Source organism: Cyprinus carpio, chromosome B9 (genome assembly GCF_018340385.1).
Source record: "Cyprinus carpio isolate SPL01 chromosome B9, ASM1834038v1, whole genome shotgun sequence".
Classification (NCBI taxonomy): domain Eukaryota; kingdom Metazoa; phylum Chordata; class Actinopteri; order Cypriniformes; family Cyprinidae; genus Cyprinus; species Cyprinus carpio.
The window spans coordinates 29,479,627-29,505,945 of NC_056605.1; the positions used below are offsets into that span (position 1 = coordinate 29,479,627).

General features: G+C 34.2%; 1 protein-coding gene across 2 annotated transcripts in view; it reads left to right on the top strand.

Moving 5' to 3' along the window:
- Positions 1–26,319, top strand: part of LOC109068912 (cysteine/serine-rich nuclear protein 3-like) — a 49,628-nt gene that overhangs the window by 19,175 nt on the left and 4,134 nt on the right. Inside the window, exons 1-4 of one of the 2 annotated variants that reach the window (XM_042731856.1) lie at positions 10,788–11,061; positions 19,626–19,804; positions 25,153–25,412; positions 25,491–25,787. In XM_042731856.1, coding sequence (XP_042587790.1) covers positions 19,639–19,804; positions 25,153–25,412; positions 25,491–25,787 — 723 coding nt within the window. In that variant the 5' untranslated portion in view covers positions 10,788–11,061; positions 19,626–19,638. Of the gene's footprint in view, positions 1–10,787; positions 11,062–19,625; positions 19,805–25,152; positions 25,413–25,490; positions 25,788–26,319 lie in introns of those variants that run through there. The other variant, XM_042731855.1, reaches the window with a different exon arrangement.

Here is a 26,319-nt window from a genome sequence, read left to right on the forward strand (position 1 = left end):
CTTTCATGTGTGTGTGTGTGTTAGAGAGAGAGTATGTGTGTGTGCTGATGTCTACAGCCTCAGGCAACAGCAAGTTAACAAATGTACAAAGCGAGAATGAAGCCTCATTTCCATAAAGCACCCAATGTAGTAGAGTGACTATTTAAATGGGCTCCTTTGTTTCTAATTGTGTTCTGCTTTCTCACTTGTTCTCCAAAAAATAAAAAAACTCTTAAGTCCTGCACTTACAGTTTACTTAGTAAACCATCTTTTAATGAGAGCTGCTCAACCAAAATGATCTTACCACAACAAAACAGTACAGATTTATTAGCTATCTGTGTACGTTTATTGGGATTGCACCTTTTGTAGGTCTCTGAATCACTGACTCTTCAGTGCAAATGGATCTAAAGACATAGTAGAGCAATATTCAGTGCAGTAAAATAGGAAAATAGACTGTAATTATCACAAGAGTGTAGTTTATGTCCCATTATATTGCGTATCAGTTGTGTTGTGTGTATCATTTTAACTAGCAGCAAATTTATCATGCCGTAACAGCATGTGTTAGGTTTGTTCAGTCCACGTGCAATGATACTGAATTGCTTTTGCCTCTCAAGCACCTTACAATGAATCCTTTTCTAATGAAATTAATGTATGTCAATACAACCCCTCACCTTAATACATGAGAGAGTGTCATGTTTAAACAAATGTTAATAAATGCCGGTCCCAGCATATGACTCATGCCATGGCTAATCACTGAATTAGCTACTGGCATTAAAGAATTAAATAACTTGCAACTATGAGTGAATCTCACAAAAACATGTCTAAAGGAAAAATTGTTTATTATAAATTGTTATGCATTAATACGAAGTAGCCTATTGTAATACTGAAAGAATATTTACAGTGAGACAAATAAATAAATAAATCACTCAAATAAATCATCATAAATTAAAGGTAGTACAACAAATACTAGATCATTTTATTTATTAAATTATGAATGTAGTTTGTTTAAAATTACAAATAGATTGAATACATAACTGTATTTATTGACTTATTTTTTGGTTGTTTTTGTGGGAGAAATTCATGATGAATTTTATGGTAAACTCTACAATGCAAAAATACTACAATGCAAAAAAATTCCTAATGGTCTTAAGATCAACCTTTTTTATTCTTAAAAAGGAATTAACACTTTTTATTTATATTATAATACAATACTTTTAAAACCTAAATACATTTATAATTAAATAAACTTTCAAAGTCACAAAATTCTATTTCAAATGAATTCTTCTTTTGAACTTTCTATACATCAAAGAATCCTGAAGAAATGGTTATAGTTATATTTTAAAATAAAACAGAAAACCATTATTTTCATTTTTCAATAATATTTCACAATATTACAGATTTTACTGTATTTTTGATCAAATAAATGCAACCTTGTTGAGCATATAAGACTTATTGCAAAAATATATATATATATATAAAAACTTAAAAATTATTATATAATCCAAATGAAAGACTACACATATACAGTATTAATTTGTTTTTAAGATGAAATATAACCATACATATTCTTGGATTTATGATCAGGCTTCCATGTTTAGTCTGGCCCAGCGATTTGGATTTTGTACGAAGTGTCTAATTCTTATTTATGTTTATTCATTGTTTATAGCAAATTACAATCTCTAAACTGCAAGAACTGTGATGAAAATTTAATTAGCCCGCTTTACTTTAAATGGATCTCTTTGCATGGACAACAAGGCTCCCTCAGGGGACACCGCGGTAAACATCACTGTATAATTTGCATGCTTTGAGTAGGTCTGCTTTATGAATGCTTCCCGTGACCTTTTACAAACATATTCTTCTTCTTTTGGCATTTTCATGCTGTTATTCAGAGGCCTGTGACTCTTCCTAACCCTGATGTGGAGTATGGAATATATCAAGGCTGCATTTATGTTTACTCGCGCAGACACACAGCCGGGCGGCCGCACACATCGGCAGAATGACATCACCCTCAGATATATAATTATTCCAGGCTACAGTTCCTGCAGATGAGACCTGGCTGCGCTCTCAAGGTTGCTCTTTATGGCTCGGCGTGACACATGATTTATAAGGTTAAACACAAGCTTTGCCGTGTTTTGGGGAAGCTACTGGCCCTTCTCATAATTTATAGTCAAACTAACAGTCAAGATACTCTCTTTAATAAAAGGTAAACACTAAGTTACTAACAAAATCAGCAGTATTTAGGGACAAAAACAGTGAGGATGTCAATACTGCATAAACTGTGATACTAACTAGAAGACATCCTAAATGTATATTATGGAGTTGTACGAACTGCAGGAATTATCGAAATATTTTGTTCACACTTTATTTTAAGGTCCAATTCTCATTATTAACAAACAACTAACTACGACTTCTGCCTCAATAAGTTCCTAATTTGCAGCTTATTAGTTGTTAAGTTTAGGTGTCGGGTACACTGTAAAAAAAAAAAAAAAAAAATACCTGACATTTACGGTAAAATACCGGCAGCTGTGGATGCCAGAACTTCACCGTAAAAAATATGGTAGTAACTTTTTTGGTTTTACAGACTTAAATTAAATTCAAGAAAAAATACCGTATTTCATTAACTGATGTATTGTTATTAAACCAACATACTGAAGTACTAATAGCTGTTTTGAACCATTGTAATGCACTGATAACCATCAAAAACTTGTGGTGATGAGAAAGTCATGATGAACCAAAGCTCATCACAAACAGCTTTTCTACGAGCTGAGGAGAGCAATACTTATATAAGAAGGTGCACAGTGTCATTCACATAAACACTAAACCCCATCATGGTGACACACATGATACTGAAATAATGCAATAAACATTAATCTAACAACATTAGATGTAAGATTAAACCCCAATGTACACAACTGATAAGAAAAAACTAAGAAACATGTAATTTAAACAAAAACATTAAATATGAATTATCATGCAAGGAATTCTGGGAGTGTCAATTTACGGTTTGTCACTGTAAATTATACAATGACTTTTTCTTTTTCACTTCCAAAAAAACATTTTTAACAGTATTTTACTGTAAAATGGTATTAAATATAATTACATTTATTCACCGAATATAGTATGGAAACTTACTGTTAACCAATTAACAGGTTTTTACTGAGCAGTTTTACAGTATTTTACTGTTAAAATCTCAATCTTTTTTTACAGTGTAGGATTAGGGATGTAGAATATGGTCATGCAAAATATGTGTTTTATAATTACTAATAAACAGCCAATATGTTAATAATAGGCATGCTATACTAAAGTGTTAACAATATTTTCAAAACAATGTATCATTCATTTGAATTAGTACAAAAAATACTACCATGACAATATACAGTAAATATACTAGTCAACATTTGATGTGTAGCAAAACCTTTCATTATAGTTGTCCTAAAACCTAAATCGAAAATTCCACTTCAAATGTTGACAAATAAATACAAAGCTTCAGCTCACTTTGTTATTCTGCATGTGCAAATTAATTTCACTTGACAAAAAAATAAAACAATATACCATACTGAGACATTATTTGTTGAAAACGTAGCTTGATATAGGAGCTATTCTGTTATGAAAACAGCTTATAATGAAAAACTGTAGTTAAATGAATGTCATTACTTCTTGCTAGATATGCACGGAACCTCTGGAGTGTTATACTTGTAAATAAAAAATTAACACCTTAAAAATAATATTTGTTAACTGAAAAAAAGGAAATAAAATGAAATATAAATAGATGAAAAACTTAAATGAGAAATGTCGCATTGATTACTCGAAGTACTAAAATTACTAAAACAAAAACTGAAATTAATCAAATTTAAAGCTGAATAGAAATATAAAAAACTAGGAGAAATTACAAAAGCACATAATGTTACTAAATTAAAATAAATGAAAACTGAAAATGTAAAAATAAAACTCAAAATATTAATAAATACTACAATAGTATATAAATAATACTAAAATAGCACTGCCTCTGGATGGAGTTGTTATAGCAGCCTTTTCTAGTCACAGTCTCTCAAACAGCCTGTTTACTGACACATAACTGTTCAGAAATCCCTGCATGGCCATCTGGAAAGACGAAATGTTGTACACCAGTAAAAACACAGACACTCAGAGAAGAGACTGTCCATATTGAGCTGACTCACTCTTTAGTTCTGTTCCAAAACCTTTCTGTCTACTACCTATTTACAGTAGGAAGCTGCCTTCTAAGGGAGCATCATAACTGTAGTAGACCAGTTTGGAAGATCTTACATAGGCAGCTGTTGTCTTAAAACACCATGTGAGGCAGACAAGAAACTCGACTTATAGTTTGCAAATAGTATATTATAACAAATATCAACAGCATTGTTTTTTATATTACATCACAAAATATAACTATGTTATCGCCGAGCTCTTTATATAAAGTTGAATGTATATACATATGTCCAACTTTAATCTGCATAAATACAGTATACTGGTGTAGAGTGATGTACTATAGCAAATCTCAAATAGTTGATTGCTTGTATCTTCACAAAATGTAATCTATATTATCATCCAGTTCTAATCTGCTAAAGGTGACGATAGGGCGTGAAGATATTAAGATATTATAAACATTAAGATCATGATTTTCTGTTAAGCTGCTTTAAAACCATGTCTAATGTGAAAAGCACTACATAAATAAATCTAAATCGATTCGACTAAACTCTAATAAGCATAAAACACATAATATTGAGTATAATACTTTATTTTATTAAGTATATTTAACAATTTCTATGCGATACAATAAAGTTTCTTTAGAAGCAAGAAAAATATTTTTTAATATAAATGTGTTTTGTCACTGTTTTACACATTTAGTTAAAAACAAGAAAAATATAATAAAATACATAAAATATGCATAAAATACACTCATATTAAGTTGTTCTTCTAAATTACGTTCTAATCATTATTCGATATTTTTACTGCAAAAGAACAAAAAATACTGATTACAGGATTTTTTGCAGTGCATTTTATGCTATTTTAGTGTGTATCAAATATGAGTCATCTTAGAAGGCTGCCTAATCATGCTGTCTAAAGCCTATCTATGATGCCTTAAAGTGCCACCTACCTCTGTAGGCTGCTGACTGTGTTTTGGAACAGAGCCTTTGTGTTGATTCCCCGGCTTTTCCTCCCTCCCACTCTGCAATTCCCTCCCTGTCTGTGCTCTTGCATGCTCTTTCTGTCTCTGTCTCTCTCTGGCTCCAGTGAGACTGTGTGTTCACTGTACTTTGCGGTTGCCCTAAGTTTCCCTTTCGGCAGGCTGCAGTACGAGACAGAGAAAGAGAGAGACTCACTCGCCTGTCATGCACTGATCTGACCCCTTCTACTGTGGACCAAACACCCCTCGACGTCTAGCAGCAAAACATCAAATTACTGCAACATAAAAGAGCAAATGCATTTCATTAGAGTAAACACTGAAGGAATAGTTTAGATAAAAATGAATGTCCAAACCCATTTGATGTTTTTTATTGGAGCACGCAAGGTGAAAAACATTTATGCAGCTTTTTTATTATTTGAATTGGAATATTGTGATATTTACAACTTAAAACACAATGAATATATTAGGGCTGCCATCGACTAAGGATTTTTCTGGTCGACTAGTAGTTGTTCTTTTTAAGCATTAGTCAACTAATCGCACATTTATTAATTTAGAACGCTGTGAAATCAATTTAATGAGCCTTAATTGCCTACACAGCAGCCTTTGTGTTGATTTCCCCAGCCTAATGAGGTTCCTATAGCGATTTCGACTGTTACTATAGTATTGGTATATATTTAGCATTATATATGACCAGAGGAAAGAGGAGAGATAGAGGCGACCATTGCAGCACTATATATATAATATAAATCATATATAGCCTATATAATATTGCCTACACTTTTTTAATGAGCCATATAGCACGCATATTAAATATATATTTCAACATTTAATTGAATTGGAATATGCCCAGACAAAAATATGTACAACACGATTATGATATTAGCATTAGTAATTTTATTAATTAAAAACATTGAAATCCTGATCATATATGACTTTTAATCTACCAAGCATCTTAATTTCATTGTACATAACACATGAATTGCCCACAAAAAGACAAACAACATGAGTTAAGTAATTTTGATGTCATATTGACTTTTAACAAGCATCCAATTTCATATGTACATAACACAGTATTAACTTCTGTTGAATTCACACACCCTTTGGGTTTCATTATGGGCGTGACTCACACAAGATCATCTTCCAGCCATCTGGAGTGCTGGGGAAAAAAGGCATACTGACTGAACTGTATGACTCAGTGTGCTGATTTCCCAGGCCTGGGGGCAGGCAGAGGTTAGTATGGTGCTAATTACAGACCACAGAACTACTAACATCCTATAAAACATTCAGTAGGGACGCCTGGACTACAGAATGAGGGTGTCGAGACTCAAAAGCCCTGCACTGAAGAGAAAACTCAAAGGTTACATCCTCGACAGGCTCAAGGCAGAGACGTGGTACTTTCTGATGGTCATTGTGTGACGATACAAATTGTTTTGAGCACCATCCACAGGCCTCTCAGTGACACACTTCTGGTTTTGTTCTTCGAGTTCAAACGGAGCCAAGAAACAACATTATCTGTAAAGCGCTCGTAAACTTTAATCACTCCGACTCATCCATTTAGCCTCAGAATCAGAATGATTATTTCATAACAAAATAACTTATTTTTTTCTCACTCATTCTGTCTGTCAAGACTTGGCTTATTGTTCTTTCTTCAAAGTTTATCAGCAGTACTACCACCAGAAAATAGCATGCTAAAAGCCATCCAGTTATTACAAAGCGCTTTTAAATTCCTCAGGCAGCAGAAATAATGACTTTTTTTTGGCTCCGGCCTTCCGTTTTTCATGCCACCGTCACAGCCAATGATTTGATTTGGAACCAGACTGCTCATTTGCATATGGCCTAAATATAGTCAGCGAATGTCTATGCAAACAAACTGCAATATATATTTACATTCTCTATATTTCTCATATGCACGAAATCACAAAATAGGACATGAATATAAGCATTCGAGCAATACAGTCACGGTCTGTTAGAAAACCTAGTGAGCTGCCTTCTCCAAACCATTATGAGACTTCATAAGTGGCTGATTCAAGACATTCAAGATTTTGTTGTTTTATGATATGATAATTAATGTTTCTGATGCCTGATGACACAAATTTAAAATCAGACATTGTTGCAGATTTTTCTTTTTTTATTATTGTTTTTACTGTTTTAAATATTTTTATATTATTTTATAATATTTTATCATTTTTATTTATGATTTTATTTTATTTTAAAATTTAAGATTTTATGTCGTAAGTCATAAGTATAAATAAATAAAGATAAAATATGAAAATAAAAAACAAAAACGGGTTTTGCTCACAAAAGAAAAATAGCATAATTGTAAGACTTTAAACAGATTGCATAAAAAGACTTTCAACAGATTTCAATAGCTGATGAATGAAAAAAAAAATCTTATAAATATTAAATACACAAACAATTATGTAAAATATTTTTAACACAAATCTTATTTTATTATTAAATTTATAATATGAATTTACATTCATTATATACCAGTTTTATAATCTATTTGTGTAAATATAATTATTATATATTATATACAATATATATGTTTATAATGAATATTATATTTTTTTTTTTATTAATAAATCAACATTTTTATACACTTCTCACTACTGAATCAACTCTACATATATATTTATAATCAAAATTTCTTTCACCTTGTATACCATCCTGGATTTTTTCACTGTGCAAAGTGAAATGCATTATGGGATTGACTTGTGCACCAAGAATACATGCTTAATCTTAAAAGGCAACATAATCATGTAATTCAGAACAGCATTCCTGCTGTGAGGACTTAAAATGCTACCCACGTAGGCAGCTCACTAGGTTTTGGAACAGAGCCTCAGTGTGTGTGTGTGTGTGTGTGTGTGTGTGTGTGTGTGTGTGTGTGTGTGTGTGTGTGTGTGTGTGTGTGTGTGTGTGTGTGTGTGTGTGTGTGTGTGTCGACCGCCAGTCATATGTTTTGCATCTTTAGGTAATGGAGCTCCTGGTACGATATCCCATAAGAAAGAGAGGGAATGCAAATTAGATATGACTGTTATACAATAGGCAGCATTCCAAGATGGAGAGGAAACGAGAGGGAATAATTTGATTTTTCTGGTGAAATCAAGCACTGAGCCATTCATGACTGCCTGTTCTGCTCTATAATGGGTCACGTACCCGCGAGGCCATAGATTCGAGTCAGGATAAACATTTTAGATGAAAGGAAATTAAGTATTCAATCATTTACAGTGGATAAGCAGGAAGCAAGAATGTGCTACTGTAATACTGCAAAATTCTCAATGTCACAAGAGCTTTTACTGGCTAGTTTTCCACAAATCAGATGGTAACATAGAAGCTCTATGCTGTCTCTCAAGACATTTTCCAAAAGAAAACCTGGTCCAGGATAAATCCATCTGCGGCCAGAAATGCAGTCAGAGCTCCGATTTAAACCTTTATTAAATCCAAAACACACATTCAAGCGCTTTCCTCCTGAAGCCAGCTACCTTTCCACTAAAACAGTTTAAACACACTATAAACTCTGTTATAGGTGGGATTAAGCATTTTAAAATGAGCGATTGGTGCTTAAATATACTTTCTTTGAAGGATTTGCTGATTTAGAGGTTTCTCACATCATATTAAGTCCACCCTTGTTTTAAGCAAATGGAAATACAGTACTATTAGCAGGAATTAGATGGGCTTAAAATTAAAAATTAGGCTTTCTGTTGCAGAGAGGGGTATTTTGACTGTTTGCCACATTTTTAATTGCTGGACTTTACTTATTATTCGAGAGAGTCTAATAAGTGAGATTTAGCTTAATTACAGGAGGTCCGCTTTCACTGCAGCGGCCGTCACACAACACTGCAAAACTGTTTTGACACTGCATTTATTCCACCTCTAATAGCTGGATGACCACACTCTCTGTTTGTGTTTCTCTGTGCTGTTTATCTGCCGTCGACTGGAAGGATTTCCTGAAGCAAGAACTCTAATGCTGCTAACATTAATGATAGCTCCACAGCTCTACTCCCAGGAGCTTTTCAGACTAATTTAGATGCACTCTTAACCCAAATTCCTGCTTTATTTACTGATCACGTGGAGGGCCGGGTGTATTATATCGCAATATTTTTTAGCCTGTTTGAGATATTCAAGATATTTATGTATATCCATGGAAATGATTCATTCAGAAGAACCGTTTCAACAAAAAAAGCTATTGTTCACAAATATATTCCAAATGATTCAAGCAAGAAGCAAAACACAAGAAAAATAAATGACCACAAGTAAGAATAATATACAATTTTTCATTTATAGGCCCGATAAAACAATAAATAGTCATAAACAAAAAATTATTCTTACTAAATATTTAAATATATGAAAAATGCCACATAAAAGATGTTTTTTGAACATTCTGTGATGGCACAAATAAATCACTGAATCAGAGTTTTGAATCAATTCATTGAGCTAATTTGGAGAAATGAATCAGACAGCTCTAACACTGTTTTTGTGACTGAAGTTTAAATGAAAGAAGCCATTAAAATTGGATATAGTCAAACCTAAAACTGTCATTGCATTTTTTGGTATTCATTTTGTATTATATATTATTTAATTAGCAAACTAACTAACAATGTATCTTAGAATAATTTTTTTTTTGAAATGCAACAGAAAATAGTTGGTGATATATGGTGATGTTTGTTTGTGGATCATCCAGGGACTCAAATTCTTCATAAATAAAACCTACTTCATCTCATTTGATTATTCAAACAGATTGCTCCTATTCTACAGTCTGATTGGTTGAGGCACATTTAAAACCTGTGACTGTGCATCAGTTGAATTCTGTATTAATGCAGTGAATCATATTGTTACTTGGCAACCATCAACAACTAGCATTTTCCTTATCAAACACCTACATTTTTTCTCATATTAAGAAAATGCTGCACTTTTCTGTTTGTTTACATCCCATTTAAAAGTATGTTGTTCTTTTAAAATAAAATTGATCAAAAGTAACAGTAAAGACATTTTTAATGTTACAAAATAAGACAACTGCTTTTAACATTGACGATAAGAAGAAATGATTTCTGAAGGATCGTGTGACACTGAAGACTGAGTAATAATGCTGAAAATTCAGCACTGCATCACAAAAATAAATTTAATTTTACAATATATTCAAATAGAAACCAGTTATTTAAAATTTTAATAATATTTCACAATATTGCTGTTTTTACTGTATTTTTAATTTAATAAATGCAGCCTTGGTGAGCAAAAGCGAACTTTAAAAAATATGTAGTGTATACAGTAGAGTACAGTAGATCACACTGTATATTCAATTACAACATCAAGCTCTGATGTTTAATGTGTTTGAATGGGAGACTGCCTGTGAGTCACACCACCCGCCTGGAAAGAGTATTTATGAAGCACAAGTGCAGCACAAGTTCATTAACACAAATCCCATTGAGCCCAAGTGTGTGTGTTTGACTTTTTATATGAGTGTTTTTGGCTCCTTTCTGGTTGCCCTCATTCACCTCTACAGATTATGGTGCTGTGCCTGCTATCGACTGTCTCTCCGCTGTCTGTTTTCCCTCTCGCTCTCTCTCTCCCTCTCCCTCCCTCTCATGATGGTAAAAATATCTGCAGACAGCAGGAACACAGGCACAGCTCTCTCTCTCTCTCTCTCTCTCTCTCTCTCTCTCCCACCCATGTGATCTCTCAGGCAGGCGTCGCTGTGCACAATCTCCAGCCCTCCGCCGGCTGCAGCTAATGAGTCTTTGTGTGGCTCGAGCGAATGAGAGCGAGTCTTCGGTCTGTGTTAGACCGGAGTGTATGCTAACAGCAGTGGAGACCGGGTTTACCTCTCTCGCCCCGGTCTCCTCTCGAGTCCCAGTGCAATGGAGGGCCTTCATTCACACCGTCTCATCTGGCTCTGAACGGCGTGAGGGAGGAGAGTGAAGCGGCGGCGGACGCAGGTTGGTGCATTTTGAAGTGAAGCATGACTCGTGCCCTGTGTTTCTGTTCTGATGTGTCACGCACGGCCTGATGGGAAATCTGAGGTCAGCTTCTGTTAGCGCTCGCTGCTGCTTTGACCTGCACTATATGAGATGTCACTAGGTATGTGTCAACCTGTAGAGATTTTCATATTGTAACGTGGTAGATTCGTGTCCCAAACCAGTCAAGATGAGGAACTTGTTAAGGGGCTTTAAGTTAACTGTATACAGTTGCCAAGCAACATTATAACTTGCTTCATTAAAGTTAATTAATGTGCATCATAGGTGTACATCACTACATTGTCTGTTTTATTATATTAAAAATATATCAACTACATATATATACAGTATATATATAGAGAGAGAGAGTATGACTTGTTAGTTGTTTTGAATAATCTTTTGGTCAGCTTCCATCAAGTTCCAAATAAGGAGGAAAAATTACCAATTGAAATGTTGAAATGAAACACCTTTCATTTGTAAAATGAAATATACAGATATAGATTATCCCAAAGTGTGTATTTCCATATGACTGTGTTAATATGTAAATCTCTTTTATAGATTAAACTAAATATAGATTATCTTAAAATAGGTATTACCACATAAATGTATTTATATACAAACTTTTTAATAGATGAATTAAATATATTAAACAAAGATGATTCCAAATATATATTAACACATGACTGTCTTACTAAATAAACTTTATATATATATATATATATATATATATATATATATATATATATATATATATATATATATATATATATATATATATATATATATATATATATATATATATATATATATATAATCCTAAAATGTGTATTATCACATAGTATTTTTAATGTACAATTTTTTTATAGATTAAATATATATGATCCCAAAACAGGTATGAACACATGATTGTTATAATATGTAAACCTTTTTTCAAAGATAAATCAAATATAGATTATCCCAAAATATGCATTTCCACAAGATTATATTAATATATAAACCTTTTATAAAGATTAATTTATTATAACAAATATGGATTATTCCAAAACAGATAATACCACATGACTGCATTAATATAAAGTATAAACCTTTATGTTACAGATTAATTAAATATATTAAATATATTAAATTATGCCAAAATATGCATTAATACATGATTGCATTAATATAAAAACCTTTATTTTAGTTTAAATGTAATAAATATTGCCACATTACTGTATTTAAACATAAATCTTTTTAAAAACATAATTAAATGTTAAAGATAGATTATCCCAAAATATGCATTTCCACATGGTTATATTAATATAAACCTTTTATATAGATTAATTAATTATAACAATATGGATTATTCCAAAATAGATAATACCACATGACTGCATTAATATAAAAACCTTTATTTTACATATTAATGAAATATATTAAATATAAATTAACCTTTTTAGAAATTAATTCAATGTGTTAAATATGGATTATCCCAAATGACGTATTACTACAGGATTGCATTAATACGTAAATAATCTTTTTCTGTTGAATTTGAAGAAAAAATAAATATATTCTTACATGTAGTTTGTGTGATATAGCATTTGTCATGTCGTGATATAAGATTGTGGTCATCCAGCCCAACCCACAGTAGGTCTCCTCATAACACTCAGCATCCAGTGCCAAGAAGTATTGATCACTGTAAGTAGTCAGTGCTGCATTGAAAACGCTGAAGTACAGTACATGTGCATTTGTACATGTGTATGACCGTATTGTACAGAGCTCCTCCGGGGAGTGGCTGTTTTTGTCTCTGCTGGCTTTTGCTGCAGGATTTTTACTTGTAACATGCTGCAAGTGTGCTGTGGAAAACTACAGCAGCTAAGAGAAGACAAAGGGAGAGAGAGAGAGAGAGGGAGCGAGAGCTAGAGATGTAGAGGAGAAATAACTAGTACAGCAGTCAGCTCCTGTTACCTCGGGTTAGCTGGAGATGTCATGCCGATTCATTGTGTCAAGAAATGGGAAAAGTTGCTCCTCTGGCTGTAGTCCCAGTCGTGAGCGTTGGATCTTCAACATCGACTGCTTTAAAGCTGCAAGTCGCATCTGCTGTAAGAAAATACAATAATAATGTCATGAAATGTTGCAACGTAAGTGCAAACCCGAATCATATTCCTAAATGATTCTTTTTCACAGTCATTTCACCAGTGAATTCCCTCTGATTACAGATGCACTATTGCATGAGTGTTTATTTTTGACTCGTGTGTGTGTGTGTGTGTGTGTGTGTGTGTGGTAGATGCCCCACAAATGAAAAAAAAAAAAAAGCAAAATGACTCTCAAATGTGAAATTCACTATTTGTGTGAGTGTATTAGCGTCTCCATGGCAACTGCTTTGAGTATCGCAGAGCAGCGCAACATCCGCTGAGGATGGAAAATGCGAATGGATTTTCAACAAGGGGAACTAATTATGATGATTACGAGAAAATTGACTTACATTGTGTCTCCAAAACTAGAGAAGCCATTTCCAATTATTGCGAACCTCCCGCATCTCGCCGGACTGCTGCGGGATTCAAACAGGTCTGGGGCTTAGATCAGGGGAATTTCTGGTGCTGTCAGGAACAATGTTTCTCCATGCAGTCCTTGAAAGCTTGGAAAGTCTGTAATGGGAAAAAAAAATATAACAGTTAGCATTCTTATTAATTTTAACATCAAGCAGACGAGATGATATTCTAATTGAATAAAATTTTTTAAAAAAAGCATAATTATACAGTAATTTCAGGTATCATGTCGGAATCACTAACTGTGTTCACTATGTTATGCAGTATAGTTCAATACACTGGTTTAAGGTTGTCTTGAGTCAAACAAGCATCTCTCTCTACAGTTGTGCACTAATCAATAACTTCAGTTCATTCAAAAGTGGCACCCGATATACAAATAGAAATCAGTCTAGATTACGTTAAAACCCTTATCCACACTTTAAATAATTCTTTTTTCGAGGTTGTAAATAAAACAAAGATTATTGGAGTACGTTTTACAAGAAAATACTATTTCATCCTCTCCAAAACAAAACAACACAAAACAAATCATAAAAAAAAAACTAACATAACATTGTTTTAGTATCATTGAGCATTTTGTTAATTTGTTAATATTATGCTTTATTTTTTATTTTTATATTTTCCATTTTCATTTTAGTTAAAATTTTACTATTTTTGTAGTCTGTTAATGTTTACATATTTTTGTTAAAGTTTATTGCAGTTTTAGTTACTTTAGTACATCAAGTTAAACTATATATATATATATATATATATATATATATATATATATATATATATATATATATATATATTAAAGAAAAAAATATATAATTATTTTATTTTAATAATTAAATAATTATCTTAATTTAAGGAAATGTTTATTTTATTCAGAAATAATGTTTTTTCTTTAATTAATTAATTAATTATTTTTTTATTTTTTTGTTAACACCAAGGCCATGAGTCTGATTCCCAGGTAAAACAAGAACTGATAAAATGTGTACCTTGTTTGAATGCACTTTATGTTGCTTTGGATAAAAGTGTCTGTTCCAGAATGCATAAATGTAAATGTAAATTACCCTGGTGGGTAGATTACATTTGCCTATTGGAATCAATAGATTCAAGATAACTACTGGGATGCTGCCTTAAAGGTAACCTAGTGTCCTTGTAGTGCATACTGTAGTACAATGTTCTGTGGATCCAGTTGCTCCAGAGGTTGAGAGTAGGTGCTTTGAGTGTGTCTGTGGAGAACAGAGCCGTGTTCTGTCCTTATGGGAGGGAGAGGGAGACACATTCCGCAGCGCTGCTGTGGTTTGGAGGCTCTCCAGCTGCTGTGTTCACCACACACACACACACACACACACACACACACACACACACACACACACACAGAAACAATAGGCCTCAGCTGAGACCCATGCAGCCTGCGGGCCGAGGGTGGTCTTGCCCAGGTTCAGCTGGACCGTAACGAGCAGGAACAATGTTCTGGTGTCATGCGAGATTCCATTCTGCTGCAGAATCCTTTGATGCCATGCATTTTATTAATGCATTTTAGTCATATTTCATTTATCATGTTAACTAAAGCTAAAAATGATCCAATCCAACATCTCTTGTTTAGTTTTGTTCACAAAAGTATCACACTTTTCGCAAACAACATTTAGCAGCACAACTGATTTCATCATTGATAATAATAATAAATGTTTTTTGATCAGCAAATCAGCATATTAGTATGATTTCTGAAAGATCATGTAACACTTAAGACTAGAGCCCCAGCTAACCGGAAATGTTCTCAGAACATTCGGGCAAGGATATGAACATGAAAGATATGCATGTTTCATTTAAGTTATTATTATTATTTTTTTTTTTTTTTGGAGTTCCAGTTTCAATAATGTTACTAGAATGTTTCTTCAGTTATCTGGTCTTAAATAATGTTCTCAAAATGTTACACACAAAACCATTTATACATAGTTCATAAAACATTCTGAAAGAATTTATGTGGATGTTCATCTAAGGTTTTTTTTTTTATGTTAATATTTTTTATAGAACATTCAGAAGTAACAATGTTTGCAAAATACTGAAATGGAATGTTCAATAATAAAAAAAAAACATTTAACATTTTAAGTAAAAACTTTTAAAAAGGTAGATGTTTTGAACATTCAGAAAACATTTAGAAATAACATTTCATAACTTAACAGAAGTGTTACCACATTCTTAGAATATATTTTGTTAGCTGGGGTAATGGCTGCTGAAATATAGAACAGTTACATATATTTCACAGTATTACTGTTTTACCTGTATTTTTGATCAAATAAATGCAGCCTTTAAGTTTAGTTTCTCTATATTTAAAAATAATCATTTTCAGTTGTGAACAAAACTAAACTCAATGTGTAACGCCCTTACCATCCAATATAATATTTTCATTAAATGTTTTGATTTGAATTTTAATATGAAACAATGTCTGAACTTTCAAACTGTGTCAATTTCATCACGATATTTAAACAATAAATATGGTTTAGGCGCTCTATAATGTGTCGCGACAGATTGCTGTATTTACCTCAATTCAAGCGGCAAGTGATCTGATCATCGCTTCCTCTATATTGCTAGTTAAAACAAGAAATAAATATATATTAACATCAAAAGGTATGATGAAAGAAAATGAATAACTTACTAATAATCACTCAGTCCATATATCTACCACGGAAAAACGTCAACAAAACAGCTTGTAAATATGGAAGGCCGATAAGGCCAAACGTCTTTAAACATAAGATGCAAAATCTGACCGTGTCATACTACCTCAGGAAAGCTCTTCAATTTGTCCATAAACTCGAGTCAGGTATAGAAAATATAACTCCAGAGAGCAGCATTTTATACAATATGTGCACTATATTACATATTCATTATATTTTTTACCAGTTGTCTTTTAATTTCTAATGCTTGTTTGAATAAATGTGTCATGAAAACGTGTTCATTATCATCAATGTTTAAATGTTTATATTTCAGCAACTATCTAGATTAGAAATATAGGGTAATTATATCATTAAAAAGTAGATAAAAAACTGCTTTAAATGCAAATTAAATGTGTAAATGCATTGTGATTAATTATTTGGTTATAAAATAGTAAAATTGTATTTTCGTTTTCATTGTGTCAGTTTCGGTGTTTCTAATTTTAAAAATATGTAGCTGTTATGTTTATTATATATTATTTATTTTTTCACTTTTATTTATTTGTATTCTTTGAGGATGGGGCATCGTGTAATCACCATCAGATTTTATAGTTCCCCTACCTCCAAAATCGCAGTTGATCAGCAGCTCTGCTGACTCTCTCTCCAGACTCTGGCACACTGCTTTCTCTGTTGTGTGAATGTGTCTCTTTTTTTCACTCTTCTCATTGCTGGCTCAATTCAAGCTACAGAAAAAAGCAGGAGACGGGAGAGAAAAGATACTGTCAGGATGTGCTGCTGCAGGTTTAGGGAATCTGTGTGAAATCTGTCCAATCCAACAGACTCAACACAACAGGACCAGGTTTATTACACACCAGAGCATAAAACTAGATTTTCACATTTTATAAAGACAATGAAAGTGGTGCTTATCTGTGCAAAACTCACCATGCTGTGGATGGTTAACAGGGCATTGCTATGTGGTTGGTAGGTATTCTGAATATTTTCAGTACTTGCTATGCTAGATTCTTGGCTGTTTCTGTGCAGAATGTAATATTGGCAGCTAGAGGTTTAAAATGGGTACTGCAGTCCAAATTCAAAATATTGGACAGAGTTGTTTCTCTGGGTTGCCAGATTGAGGACAAGCAAAAGGAATGAGTACAATTGACTGACAGGTGAGTTGACCAACAAACCAAACAGGAGAGTTGGTTTCCATCGGTGGACTTGCACTTGAAAAACTGTGTGTACTGACGTTTTTCCGTGGTTGAAATAAAATACCTTCTCATGTTTATTTCATACTGTAAATAGTAAAAAGGAAGAGATGATCGGTTCATGTGCCGCTTGAACTGAGGCACTACGCCGATCTGTCACGACGCATTAAAGAGCCATAAAATGGTATTATTGTTTGAATTTCTTTTTTAAAAAATGACAAAATTTTGAAGCTGAGACTTTGATTCATACCTAAAGTAACCTGCTCTGTCTTGTCTTTCTTATCCTCTTTGCTCTGCGATGTATTTGTGACTGTATCAGAACATGATGTGTGGCATGAGAGCGTGCATGGCTCGTCAAACATAGCAACAGTAACTAAGGGGGGCTGGTCTTTGACAATAGAAGGCGATGAGTCTTATACTGTAAGTAGTAGATCAGCAGATTTATCTGTGTTTTATTATTTCTCTGCTCATAGAGCTTTTTAGTTGGATGCCAAGACTTTTTGGGTCAGGTAGAATCTGCGATCTCTGACTCAGTTTGTTTGCTGGCTTCCATGGCTACAATACTCTGTGTTTTCCACCAACTGGCAACCCTGGGAGTCAAAATCCTATTGGGTAAACTGGCATTGGTTAGTATTTTAATACAGTACCTTTCTTTTTCTCCTGGATACTTCACTTCATTGTAAAAACATGATTTATTTATTTTTTATTCTGTTCTTACGATTCCACATATTTTTACATCAGCATCCGAACATTTCTTTCCGAGCGGCATTGAGCCTTTGAGTCTGATTTCGTGTTATTTTCAGTCATACTGTGTCTTTGTACTTTGATTAATAAATTCCTGAAGCTGAGGTAACAGCTTTATGAGTGCAACTCTGAAAACTCATCTCAAGTTTCCCATTTGTTTTCTTTCCTGAAGACACTCAATCAAACACAGACAAAATGGACTTCCTGGAAGGTTGAGGTAGAATTCAATTAGTAGTTTTTTTTCCCTCTGCTTCCATCTGGGGTCCTGTGAGGCCTGGTGATCAATGGCAGCGAGGAGGAGGACAGGAAAGGAGTGGAGGATGTGTGCTCTAACGCTTATCACTAATTTGAGTGCTTTGAGGATCGCAGCGAACATAAGCTTGATATAGAGCAACAACGGCTGACCACTTCTTCAGTGGCCTGGGTTCTGGAAGTATATGTTCCCCATTTATTTTCTCCATATCTCAATCCAGCTCTGAAACTAATTACATTATAGAGCTTTATTTGAAGCAAAAAGTGTGTGAAAATACCAAAAAGTCTTTCATGTGGGAATCTTCCTACTGTAGCATAGCAAATGATGGATTAGAGTCAGAAATTTGACTTATATTTGAATTTTATATTCGAAATACATGACCCTGGACCACAAAACCAGTCATAAGGGTAAATTTTTTGAAATTGAGATTTATACAACATCTGAAAGCTGAATAAATAAGCTTTCCATGGTATGGTTTGTTAGGATAGGACAATATTTGGCCGAGATACAACTATTTGAAAATCTGGAATCTGAGGGTGCAAAAAAAAAAAAATATTGAGAAAATCACAGTTAAAGTTGTCCAAATGAAGTTCTTAGCAATGCAAATTACTAATTTTGACCCATAAAATGTATTTTTGGCTATTGCTACAATACTTAATAGACTTAAGACTGGTTTTGTGGTCCAGGGTCACACATACACACACACACACACACATATATATAGGACAATAATTGGTCAAGATAGAACTATTTGGGGAGGGTTGATTACATCATTTGCATGGTTTATGGAAGTATAAAGTCACATGTGGATGTGTAATGTTATAGTAATAGTGACTTGATTGGTTGGATCTCTTTCCAGGATTATTAGTAAACACAATTTTCTGGAAATTTAGTTGAAATCACACTGACTGAAACATGTATCATCCAAATGCACTTATCACTGGAATACATTAACATTAATGCATTTAGCAGACGCTTTTATCCAAAGCTACTTAGAGTGCATTCAGGTTATACATATTTTTTATCAGTATGTGTGTTCCCTGGGAATTGAACCCACGACCTTTTGTGCTGCTAACGCAATGCTCTACAACTGAGCCACAGGAACATTGCATAACACAATATGTCATTGAAATGTTAAAAAATGAATGTGATTTTTACTTGCGCTCTCTGTCTGGTGCAGCCTGACGGCAGCCATGAGTGGAATTCTGAAGAGGAAGTTTGAGGAGGTGGAGGGAGCGTCACCCTGCTCCTCACTGAGGGAGTCTGAGGAGGAGGAGATATCCAGCACTGAGAGCGGAGACAGCAGCGACAGCGTCAACCCGTCATCCTCATCATCAACACACGCACTGCAGCGGACAGGTGAGACTCATATCAAACGCCGTGAGGTGAAATAATCAGAAAGCTGTGACAATTCAGCATTATTACAGATCAAATATTTCAATGAAAGAATAACGGGGTTTCTGTAAGACTTTTTAAGACCTTTTGAAGACCAAGAAAATTTAGGGACAAAATGAAATGGAACATAATACATAAATATGGTCTATAAATGTAAATTGCTAAAATGACATAAAATAAGAGGTCTTGTTTAACTGATCAAAATGAAGTGAGTTTATGATTAAAACCAGAACAAATACCTGTCATTGGGCTCAGTAATTCAAAGGAAAAAAAAATTTAATTCCCCACTGACAGATATTTGTTCTTGTTTTAAGCATAATCTTAAAGTGCCCCTATTATGGGTAATGAAAGGTTCATATTTTGGTTTTGGGAGTCCCCAACAACAGGCTGACATGCATGCAAGGTCAAACAAGACTTTCATTGTCTTATAATATGAATTATTTTTTTAACTTACTCCCAAAATATTTGCTAAACGATTCATTTTTCCAAACCCTTCCTCTTTGTGATGCTATTCTGCGGTGATTCGTCCGATTGGTCGATTTTATTTCCATTTCATAATAAAAGCAGGTTTGTGAGAGCAGTGCTGCTTTGTGTACAGCGTTACCAGGGAAACCGCTATTTTTACCACTCCAAAAGCGACACCTGATGGCAAAGAATGAGTTTTCATTTTCATTCAAACCAATGGGAAAAGACTAACAAGTGTGCGGGCAATATGCTAATGTTTCATGTTGACGTCAACATGAGATAGCTTGGGATTTTTCTAAAAAACAACTCGTTTCAATGATTCAGAGTCGACTCTTTCTTTTGAGAGACAATAACTTTATGCACGGTGCACTTTCAGATTTAAAATTTTCCAGGATGTTTTCATTCACTTTGTTACACACTGCATGAAAGGTCATTTTCAAAAATCCATAGTATGGGGCAACTTTAATAATCATAATCTTTGAAGACTTCACTTTACATTTGCATCTCCAATATAATGTATCTTTGTGCATTCAATGTTTATGCCAACTGTAAGACAGTCTGTTCTAATTTAAGTTACTTATGGAAACTTGTTTCTGTCACAGGATTAAAAAAAGGGTAATTGCGACTTTTTATCTCACAATTCTGACTTTTTTCTCACAGTTTTGAGTTTGAGTTTGAGTTTTTTCCACAATTGGAAGATATATATAAACTTAGAATTTCGAGTTAAGAATAACTTGCAAATCCGAGAAGAAAAGTTGTAAACTCACAATTTTTATCTTAGAATTAAGTTTTTATTTTGTATTTACACTCATAAAGAGAAAAGTTGCCAGGTCTTAAAACTAAGAATTAATGTAAAATCTCTGATGTTTAAGTAGTAGTTTACCTAATGTGTAATTTTGTCATTATTCATTCACTGTCATATAGTCCCAAAAATTTATTCTGTTAATTTTTTCTGTTAAACACAAAAGGGAAAAAATCAAATAAATAACAAAAAATAAATAAAAATTCACACACCATTCCAACATTCCATTCCACATAAGAAAAAAAGTAACATGAGAGTAAACACGGTAAACTGTTCCTTTAAAACTAATGACAACTGGCTCAAAATTGTTGTCATTCCTTTAAAGGGATAGTTCACCCAAAAATGAAAATTTGATGTTTATCTGCTTACCCCCAGGGCTTCCGAGATGTAGGTGACTTTGTTTCTTCAGTAGAACACAAACAAAGATGTTTAACTCAAACCACTGCAGTCTGTCAGGCCTATATTGGAAGTGGATGGGAATCACAGCTTTGAGAGTCATAAAACATACACAAACAAAACCAAATGAAACCCTGCGGCTCGTGACAATACAATGATGTGTAAAGACACGAAACGATCGGTCTGTGCAAGAAACTGAACATTATTTATATTGTTTTTTACCTCTGATCCACCGCAATGTCTGAACTGTCCGGAGCACCTTCTCAACAACCGGCGCGTGATGCGTCTTCTTCTTCTTGCTTTACGGCAGACTTATAAGTGCATTACCGCCACCTACCTCTCAAATGGACCATTGACACGCCATCTACAGTCTCAATTAGGAGTGTCAATGGACATAGCGGTGAATCAGAGGTAAAACACAATATAAATACTGTTCAGTTTCTTGCACAGACCGATCGTTTTGTGTCTTTAAACATCAATGTATCGTCACGAGCCGCAGGGTTAAATTTGGTTTTGTTTGTGCATGTTTTTTTGACTCTCAAAACCATGATTCCCATCCACTTACATTATATCACTGACAGACTGCAACGGTTTGAGTAAAAAAAAAAAAAAACTGTGACAAAAAAATGTTTGTCTGTTTTTGTCTGTTTTCTTCTACTGAAGAAACAATGTTACCTACATCTTGGATGCCCTGGGGGTGAGCATCATAATTTTCATCAAATTTTAATTTTTGGGTGAACTATCCCTTTAAAGCAATGGATTGCGGGTATATGAGAAACAAGATGGGAAATACCGTTCCCCAGGGAAAACACTATAGCTCGAAATTGGTAGCAGAAAATAGAAAATGGCCCTTTGAAAGAAAAATTCATCACTGAGATTTGATATTGATCGTCATCATGCTTGTCTGAAGGGGGCTTGAGAAAATATCCATCATCGCAATAAACGTAAAACATCTGGCCTCATGCCGCTAACCACTAAGAAGCTGAAGTGCGCATGAGCCGGCATTAGACTTCATGATAAGCTGAAGAGCATTTCCAGAAAGATGCTGTATTTGGGAAGCTTTTATTGTCAGCAACTTCTAAAATAAATAGAGATTAATTAACACCCAATAAAGCGAGGGGTTGATTTCGGAGGGCAGTTTTCTCATTCCTGGCACTCTTTAGCTCTCAGTTGTCCATCACCTCTCTTTTGTGACGCTCATTCACTTTGATTCTGTCATTAAAAATAATTAGGAGTTTATGTGCACCAGATGTCTGCGGATGACCCACGGTGCAGCGAGTCCCAGAGGACGTCTGTTTCCTCCTTTAGAAAGCGCTGCTCTTTCAGCACAGCTTCAGAGAGAGGTGATGTGAAATGTAGCTCATAATCGTAAATTACTGACATTCAGATCAACATGCTGAGCTGGATTCTTGGAACTATTTTCAGCAAAGTAAACATAATGAATAGCCAGTGACTGTTGGATGCAAACCCTGTGGCGCATCTGAGGACAATTCACATGGTATGATAATGATTGCCATATTCATATACCTAGGTATGCACATGATATTGCAACTCATTCAAAAGTTTGGGGTCGGTAACATTTTTTTTAATAATTTTGAAAGAAGTCTCTTTAATGCTCATTAAGGCTGCATTTATTTGAGTAAAGAAAAAAAAACATTAAAAACAATAATATATTGTGAAATAAAATTAAAATTCAAAATAGCTGTTTTCCATTTGAATATATTTTATAAAATGTAATATATTCCTGTAATCATTACTCCAGTCTTCAGTGTCACATGATCTTCAGAAATCATTCTAATATGCTGATTTGCTGCTCAAGAAACGTTTATGATTATTATCAAAGTTGTGCTGCTTCATATTTTTGTGAAAACCCTTTTTCTACTGAATATTAGATAGGATATTTATAATTTGCACATAAAGTAGAGCCTATTTTAGGACTTTTTTTGCATTGAGACATTGTTTTCTTAAAGTTACTTAATTACAGTAATGAGAACCTAATGAGAATCACCACTGAGAATAATGAGAAGCACAAAGAAAATACAAAAGTAAAACATTTAGATTCATTACTATAATGAGAATCCGGGTAGAAAAACTACTTAATTGACATGAAAATAATGAAAACAAAGTCTTTTTTTTTTCAAAACCAGCCCGAATTACTTTATGAAGAATAAACTGTATTATTTTTCTCATTTTATTTTAAGAGCGAAATTCATGGAAGCTTACTTCTGCAACAGAGTATATTTAAATATGACTTTATCTCACTATTCATACTTTTTTCTCACAGTTGAGAGTTTATATCTCACAATACTTTTTTCTCAGAATTCTGATTTTATATCTTGTAATTTTAATTATTTTTTCAAAATTCTGTACTTGCATCTCACAATTTTGACTTTTTTCATCAGAACTCCTAGGGTTAAATCTCGCAATTCTGATTTTTTTTTTTTTAATTCTCAGAACTAGGTAAATACTAGAAAAATAATTTTTCTTCCACACTGAGCCCCTGTACTTAGAAAGCTCTGTTTGCTTCAGTTCTGCTGGAGTTCCTGAGTCAGACTGGGTTAAGTGCAGTGCACACATTCATGTGTGTGTGTAATGTATTCTGCTGGTGGTTCTGGGCGGGGGACCGGCAGCAGCAGATGGTTCTTATTTGTCCTGTTTGTGTCAGACATGAAGGGAGCTGTGGGAGAGAGTATCAGGGAAACTCCACTCTTGTGGAGGCCAAAACTGGGGATATTTATACAGGATATATTTCCCATCCCCCTTTAAATAGCCAAACAATAGGAGCCGGTGGCGTGCAGAGAACTGAAGGAGCCGCTAGAGGCGCACTGAGGAGGATAGCAGCTTACTAATACAGCTGCATGACATAGCTTACAAAGAATATATTCAATATTTATAGTAGTAAACACTACTAACAAAAGATTTCCATTTCAAATAAATGCTGTTTTTTACATTTCTATTCATCAAAAAATCCTGAAAAATGTATCAAGGTTTCCATAAAAATATGAAGCAGCACAACTTTCTATCTATCTATCTATCTATCTATCTATCTATCTATCTATCTATCTATCTATCTATCTATCTATCTATCTATCTGTCTGTCTGTCTGTCTGTCTGTCTGTCTATCTATCTATCTATCTTTTTACACACATTTTAAAGCAAGTAAAATGCCATGCAGAGGCAGTGTTAATTAACTGTTAAATCAGAATGACTTTGAATAAATTAGTTTAAATCTTAAAGAACAGATTTGTTGAATCAGACTTCTGAACAGTCTCAGTTAGGAGGTTTAAATCAAAGCCGCTATATACTGAACATGCATTATTGTGTGGTGCTAGCAACGTCAAGGTCATGGGTTCATTTCCCAGGGAATGCCTGAACTGATAAGGTAACAATGAATGGAATTTGCTTTGGATAAAAGCATCTACCAAATGCATAAATGTAAATGCATACATTTAATATAAATTAATCATTTTTTACTTTTATACAGTCAATAAAATCAAATATATTGTAAATATTTAATGCATCACTCAGCCCTATTTCCCAGTCCACGAATCGCTCAGTCGTACTGCACTGTTACCGGAAAGATGCATATCAGTGTCCTTCAAATTGAATAACCGAACTATAATTTTATTTACCTTTAATGTCTCTCTAGCGTCCTCGATACTGAAGCGGGAGAAGCGGATGAGGACGAGGAGGGTGCACTTTGAGAAGGTGACGGTGTATTACTTCAGCCGGAGGCAGGGATTCACCAGCGTGCCCAGTCAGGGAGGCAGTTCACTGGGCATGTCCAGCAGACACAGCTGCGTGCGGCAGTATACGCTGGGAGAGTTCGCCATGGAGCAGGAGAGAATCCACAGAGACATGCTCCGAGATCACCTGAAAGAGGAGAAACTCAACTCTATTCGGCTGAGGGTAAGCAAACGATTCTTTTGTCACGCATATATTGCTGTGTAAATGTCTTTAATACTTCACCTTTCGTATTGTCCTCAGTTGACAAAGAACGGCTCGGTGGAGTCCGAGGAGGCCAATGCTCTCACGCTGGATGACATCTCTGATGATGACCTGGATATTGATAACACAGAGGTGGATGAATACTTTTTCCTTCAGCCATTGACCACTAAGAAGCGGCGCGCTCTGCTGCGCTCATCCGGTGTCAAGAAGCTCGATGTGGAGGAGAAACATGAGCTACGGGCCATCAGGGTGTCCAGGGAAGACTGTGGCTGCGACTGCAGACTCTTCTGTGACCCGGAGACCTGTACATGCAGCCTCGCTGGCATCAAGTGTCAGGTATGATCAGCAAACACACACATTACACACAAAACATGGTACCATTGCAGAGTAATTCTAGTGTGAGTTAATTATTTATATAATAATTCATAATTTAAGAAATAAAATTCAGGCTGGTTTCAAAAAAATATACCTGGGTCACTTTTCACCTAAAAAAAAGCAATAATGGTCGGCACCGATGGCCTCTTGGGCAGCATGGCGACATACAGTGCCATTGCGCTTCAGGTGTCACAAGTTCGAGTCCCGGCTCGCGGACCTTTCCCGATACCATCCCCCTCTCTCTCACCCACACCTACTCCCCCAGACGTATACTGTCCTATCTAAATAAAGGCATAAAACGCCATAAATTAATCTTTAAAAAAAAGCAATAATGATAATAAATTTAATAAGTGCGTATTACTTTTATGTTAAAATTATTTTTATCACCATTAAAATAATGCACTGTCATTTACATTTTTATTATGTAAATATTTTTATATTTACTATTAATGTTCAGATAAGGTTTTTATTGAATATATTGTAGTGTTTTGTA